Source organism: Ricinus communis, chromosome 1, assembly GCF_019578655.1.
Source record: "Ricinus communis isolate WT05 ecotype wild-type chromosome 1, ASM1957865v1, whole genome shotgun sequence".
NCBI lineage: Eukaryota > Viridiplantae > Streptophyta > Magnoliopsida > Malpighiales > Euphorbiaceae > Ricinus > Ricinus communis.
In genome coordinates, this window is record NC_063256.1 from 18921786 (window position 1) to 18928776 (window position 6991).

The 6991-nt window shown below is 38.6% G+C and overlaps 1 protein-coding gene and 1 non-coding gene across 2 annotated transcripts; one reads left to right on the forward strand and one right to left on the reverse strand.

Annotated features, from left to right (window-relative positions):
• Positions 1–707: 707 nt before the first annotated feature.
• Positions 708–2641, reverse strand: LOC125369805. The gene is made up of 4 exons (XM_048373021.1): positions 2547–2641; positions 2052–2393; positions 1292–1955; positions 708–1211 (listed from the first exon to the last, which is right to left on the reverse strand). Exons 1-4 carry the CDS (start codon positions 2639–2641, stop codon positions 708–710), a joined length of 1605 nt encoding a protein of 534 aa, XP_048228978.1.
• Positions 2642–2699: 58 nt separating this feature from the next.
• Positions 2700–2806, forward strand: LOC112535872. Its single transcript, XR_003079960.2, has one exon. It is a non-coding gene; the product is annotated as a small nucleolar RNA R71 (small nucleolar RNA).
• The last annotated feature ends 4185 nt before the right edge of the window (positions 2807–6991 follow it).

A 6991-nucleotide genomic window follows, 5' to 3' on the forward strand; every position in this document is an offset into this window, starting at 1 on the left:
ACTTGGAATTGCTGAGAAAGGTAAGAAGGATGAGAGAAATGGAAGAAAACAACACCTTGGAGCTTAGAAAGGGTGTAGCAAAATTTTTGAAAGCTCCCCTTTTTATAGGCGTAGGGGTCAGCATGGGCGAGGGCAAGGCCGTGCTGATCAGCATGGCTAGGACTCGGCCCATGCTGAGCCTTTAAGCTTAAATGTTGCACCATTTAGCACGAGTAGGGGCACGACCGTGCTGACCAACACAGCCTGGTGTTGTTGCCCGTGGTGCCTTTGGAAGCCGTGCTGAACGACTAAAATCTCCCATTCTTCATGTGTTTTCTCATCATGGGCTTGACTCCGGCCGTGCTGATGAGCGTGTCCTAGTGTTGCAACCCGTGATGGCCACGGAAACCGTGGTGAAAGGGTTGATTCCGGGCTTTTCTTTGCCATCTCGAGTTGCCGAACTCCCTACCTGCATTCGACACATATACATACACATTTAGGCTGTAAATCAAGTAAGTGAATCAAATGGGAAAATCATACTTCACCAATTACTAAAAATTCGACATAAGTTATTCCAACCCTAAGTTCATACAATTATGTTTAAAATAAAAAGTAAGTGTTGTAACTACTATCAAGCATGCAATAACTGACAAAACAAAAATGTTATAAAAGCATAAAATTAAAGTTTTGGGGTGCCTCCCAAAAAGTGCTTCTTTTTTGTCGAGTCCTTAGCTGGACTCTGCAGTAGCATCCCTGCCCTGTTGGCAAATTGAGAAGGTGGGCGCATTATAAGCTGGGGCCTGAGGCATATAACCACAAGGAGACAGTCCAATGGGCGCAGTAGATGCCCAAGGAGGTGCTCTCCATGCCAAGTTGGGATGTCTAGTCATCCACTCCCAATCCTGTCTAGATGACCTGTCATAAAAAAACTTGCAACTACCCTTCTCGCGTGTATCATAATGCGAAGTTTCAAATTGATGCAAGTTGTTTTCTTTAAAAGAGTGACACATATCAACAGGCAAAGAAGGATGCATAGCAGAATCTATTAGTATATCATGTGCTGGTTTATCACATGCAAAACCAATCCCGTCAATAGCGTAAATGGCATGAACCTGATTGGCGGGAGGACTCTCGACTAGGGGTAAACTGAAAGTAACACAATCATCCCCTACAGTAATCTCTAACTTTCCCTCGAATACATCTATTTTGGCTCTAGCGTGGCAAGGAAAGGTCTCCATAAAATCAAAGGCACACCATGCTCATTATCCATATCCATAACCACAAAGTCCACAGGAAATATAAAATTATCTACCTTGACTAGCATATTTTCTACAATCTCCCTAGGAAGCTTAACAGAATGATCAGCTAATTGAATACATATCCTAGTAGGTTTTGCTTCCCCTAAACCTAGCTCATTAAACATACTTGTGGGCATTATATTTATGCTAGCGCCTAAATCAGCTAATGCCTCATCAACCCACAAGTTACCCAAAGTGCAAGGAATAGTAAAACTCCCTGGGTCATGACGTTTCTCTGGTAAATCACTTTGAAACTCTATTGAGTACTCTTCATTGAGCTTTACAAATGCTACCTCTTCCAGCTTGCTTTTGTTGCTAAGTATGTCCTTCAAGAATTTTGCATACTTTGGCATTTGCTTCAATACATCAACAAAAGGCAAGTTAATATGCAGTTGTCTAAAAATATCTAAAAGCTTACTGAACTGCTCTTGTGCTTCTACTTGCTTCAGTCTAGCAGGATAAGGAATCTTGGGTTGATACTCCCTGATTAGGATTGGTTGCAACTTTTCCCTCTCGGATTCCTTAACCTTACTGCTCGCCTCGATCTGCACATCAATAGTAGCATCATCAAAAACATGCTTAGAAGGAGCTGAAACTAACCTACCTGAACGCAAAGTGATGGCATTCACGTGCTCCCTCAGGTTAGGCTCAGTGGTGCTGGGGAGCTCTCCTTGTTGCCTTTCGAAAAACATCTTAGAAATCTGCCCAATATGATTTTCCAAGTTCTGAATGGATGCTTACTGATTTCTAAGAGCATTGTCGGTCTATTGGAACCTTGTCTCAGTCGACGTGATAAATTTCATCATCAGCTCCTCCAAGTTAGATTTCTTCTCGGCTGGTGGAGGAAGCTCTGATGGTCTAGCTTGCTGCTGTTGCTGTGGCGGTTGCTGATGCAGTCTCTGAAAACCTGGTGGACCCTGGGCATTATTGTTGCGCCAACTAAAATTGGAGTGATTTCTCCACCCAGGATTGTATGTGCTGCTATAAGGGTTGTTCTGCTGTTCGGGTGCATTCCGCATGTAATTATCCTGTTCATGGTCAGCAAAAACATTAGATGAAGTAGAGGAACTAGCAAATATACCTCCCGCATTACAGTTTGCATCGTAATGCGGGCCACTGCAAAACTCGCAGCTTATTTAGGCTGCTTGAACCGGCATTTGAAGTTGGTCTACTTTCTTGGTCAGAAGCTCCACTTGAGTTGCCAAGGCTGCTGGGGAGTCTAACTGGTTGACCATTCCTTGTTTAACCGGCTGACTCCTAAAGGATTACCATTGGTAGTTGTCCATGGCCATCTCCTCTATCAGGTTCTGCGCCTGCTCCGGTGTCTTACTGTTTAAAGCTCCACCTGCTACAGCATCCACCATTTGCCTCGTAGCAAGGTTCAAACCGCTGTGAAAGGTCTGAACCTGCATCCACACTGGTAGACCATGGTGTGGACAGCATCTCAAAAAGTCTTTCTACCTCTCCCAGGCGTCGTACATGCTCTCGTCGTCCATTTGCACAAAAGAAGAAATGTCATTTCTCAATTTAGCAGTTTTAGCTGGAGGAAAGTACTTGTAAAGGAATTTTTCAGCCAAAGATTTCCAGGTTGTAATAGTGTGCGGTGGAAGGGACTGCAGCCATCTCTTTGCTCTATCCCTTAAAAAAAATGGAAATAATCTCAACCGGATGGCATCATCGGTAGTTCCATTTATCTTGAAAGTGTCGCATATCTCCAAAAAGTTGGATATATAGGCATTGGTATCCTCGCTTGGCTGCCCCCCAAACTATACACTCTGCTGTACCATCTGGATCACATTTGGCTTTATCTTGAAATTGTTAGCTGCCACCGCTCGTCTGAGTCTACTCGTTTGTGTCCCATCCAATGATGGTCTAGCAAACTAGTACATTGTTCTGTTGGCATCCGCTGCGGCATTGCTGTTGTGATTCTCCATCCCTTCTAGTCTATCTCCAGGTACCTCAGCCTCAATCTCCTCCTCTTCTAATTGCAAACGGTTCCTTAAAAATCTAAGGGATCATTCTAGATCAGGCAGAGGCTTTATAAGATCAGAGTTTGAGCTCCTAGTCATAAGCTACCTACAAGTGGAATGTAGCAACCGAAAAACAAAAGTAATTAAAAGAATGAAAGAATAAAATAAAGCAAACTAAAGATAAAAAAATAAATATGGCTAAATTAACAAAAACACAAGTTCTTTCTAGTTCACACAAAAAGTTATTCCCCAGCAACGATGCCAAAAACTTGATAAGCTATTTACATAGCTACAATCAAGGCAGTGAACCTATTGATTCAGACTAGCACAAATGGTGAGTATCAAGGTCGTATTCTCTAGAAAGGGTGAACCTAGACCTATTGTAGTGTCTTACGTTATCTAACCTAAAGAATTCCATGAAGTGTTATTCTATGATTAATTATGAACAAACAAGTAATTAAATGTCAAATTATCTAAAAGGATTTAGGAAAACTCTCGAAGGAAATAGGGGATCTAAGTTAATTGGATTTTTATAAAGATAGAGATTAAATTGATTATCAATTGCAATTACCCGTGGACAAAGTCTTAACTGAATTCGGTCTCCCTCTCGAGATAACCGAATTCCTAAACCTAATAACCTAAAGTTGGAATCTTTTCCTAATGATCGATTATTCGATTAGCATTAAAGTTTAACCCGCCTCTATTAAGCTTTGTTAATTCTTAATCCGGCTAGTCAATTACTGATGTGTGCTACAGTGATCATTTGGTGAATGATATCAATACTCGATTAACTAACTTTCCTTCTTCGCATTTGTCCAAGCATTGGATCAGTGCCTATGATTGCCGCTTCCACTGTTTGACTCAACAGTTATGTTTATGCTCCCCAAATAAAACCAAACAATCATATTAGACAAAGGGGTACACAAAGAAATGAATAAAAAGAGAACGTAGGTAGGATTTCAGATCCAATAAGGATAGAAATCATAAGTTCTTTGTTCTCTTCCAGACGACTAAGCGTAAGGGTCAAATAGAATTGTTATAAACACAAGGGTAGACAGAGAATATAGAAGAAAAGAAGGACATGATTCGCTAATGCGAGCCTTGATAAGTTCGTAGAGTTCTTGAAATAATCCATAACTTGATTTCCCGCTAGGTAGAAGACTAAAATAATATGCTCAGTAGCCTCAAGTATTCGGTTGCATGTGGCTTTTATCATGCAAAAGCCCTCATTCAATAAAAAGAAGAAATTATGATATGGAACCTCATGAATAAGCTTGAGAATCCTTTTTAGATTTCGGCCCCCAACACATTAACATGAAAACCCTAAGAACCAACTTGGTTCAACCCTTAAGAAATGTTAGAAATCATATTACTTAGAAAGATGATCAAGAACTAGAATTTAGAAAACTTGTTCCTCAATCCCAATTTTGAAACACTCAATAAGAAGATGATCAATCTTTTTGAATGCTTCTTAAGCATGCATTCTAGATAAGAACATAAAGAGAAAGCAAAATAGCTTTAAGGTAAAAATACAAATTATCATTCAACTTCAACTTAACCTAAGTCATATAGATGGGCCTAATAACATAAGCCAAGTTAGGCCCAAAGTCTTCATATGCTCCAATTCAGCTTCTATGGTATTTTTAAGCCCAATTAGATTCATTCAAAATCAATAAACTGAATTAGATTAACGAAACTCTTCAAGCCTTGATGTGTCCTTAGCCCAAATGTCTTGGATAAGCTCACTGACTTATAATTTGAATCAAACTAGGACTCCTAGTTGAATTAGGATTCCTTTTGTTGCTTGAACTCCTAATATCATCAGGACTCCTTGTTGAATTAGGATTCCTAGTTGAGTCAGGACTCCTTGTTGAATTAAGATTCCTTAAGCTATTAGGATTTGCATCATCAAGACTCCTTCTTAGAGTAGGACTCGTTGTGCTAGTTTGATTCGTATAAGATAACCTTCCTAATAAAAAGGGATAAGTAAAAAAAATTCCTAATTAGGTTAACATACATGTGTGGCCACATAAAATAAGCCATGTAGATGGGCCTCACAACACAAGCCAAGTTAGACCCAAAGTCTTCATATGCTCCAATTCTGCTTCTTTGGCCTTTTAAGCCCAATTAGATTAATTCAAGTCTAATATATTGAATTAGATTAATGAGCCTCGAACTTAAATCCAATTCTTCAAGTCTTAATGTGTTCTTAGTCCAAATGTCTTGGATAAGCTCATTGACTGGTAATTTGAATCGGATTAGGACTCCTAATTAAATTAGGATTCCTTGTTGAATTAGGATTCCTTGTTGAATTAGGATTCCTTTCATTGCTTGAACTCCTAATATCATCAGGACTCCTTGCTGGATTAGGATTCCTAGTTTAGTTAGGACTCCTTGTTGGATTAGGATTTCTGGAGCTAGTAGGATTTGCATCATCAAGACTCCTTATTGGAGTAGGATTCCTTGTGCTAGTTTGGTTTGTATCATTCCCCCTTTCTTAGAAAAGATTCATCCTCGAATCTTGCTCGAATATTAGGAGCGAAGGAAACTTATAATCCCCATGAACAATGCTAACTTATTTTCAACCTACAAATCTTTCACAAAAGTTGTTAAAGGAACTTTAGAATAAATAATACTTTCAATGCCAATAAACTTAACATGTTCAATTGGCTCAATGCATCAAGCTAAACATCTACATTCTTCACTAGCTCAACTTTTGCTTCATCTTCAATAATGATATCTTCGTCTTGGGTTTCACTCAAAAGTTACAAATCATTATCTTTTTCACCATCTTCGTTCAACATGTCTTTAGAATCTTCATTGATTTTAATAAAGTGTTGTAACTTCTCTACATCAATAATCTTTTTGTTTTCACTCTCCAAAACACTCTTTTTATTTTCACTCTCTAAAGCACTCTTTTTATTTTTCATCTCTTTCTTCTCAGCCTATACTCTCATTCTTTCCATTTTGCATTGGTCTTCATATACTTCTTTTGCTGAAAGTGGTGCAAGTATAGTCTATTTTCCATCCTTGGTGAATGAATACCTATTTAGGTACTTATCATGCATTGCCCTCCTATCAAATTGCCATGGTCTTCTAAGAAAAATATCAATAGCATGTATAAGTACTACATTGCACAACATATCATCATGATATTTACCAATAGAGAAGGAAATAATTACTTACTTGTTTACCTCATTCTCACCATATAATGCGAATCAAGAGTCAAAGCCAAGTCGTGATCCAACTTTAAGTCAATGGTCGAATTCTACTCCAAGTCTAATTACAAAGTTCAAAGGATCCATTATTAATCAAAGGAGATCCAATTATAAGAGCTAGAGCTAAGAGAAGGAAGAAAGCCTTAAATGGGCTTACTCAATAAATTTGGGCAAAACCAACTTCAAAAATTAGAGTTAGTCAAAGGTTCAAGTTTTAATAACCTAATTCAACATGTTGGGCCTTGAGAAAAGCTAGTTTGGGCTAAAATATTCATAAGGAAAAGTGGGGGACGAATTTCCTTCAACATAAAACAAGGGAAAAGAAGCTTAAAGAGGAAACCAAGCTAGGTGCCTCTTATGTGTGTGCTAAACCTAATAGGCACCACTATTCTAAAAAGGAAGCTACATGGCCAGTTGCATATCTCTTTAGTTAGGCAAATATCTTTAGTTGATTAGTCAAGTCTTCTTTAGTAAAGATTACTTATTCAACCAATGTGCTTATTTTGTCATATTGTAAACTTTTATT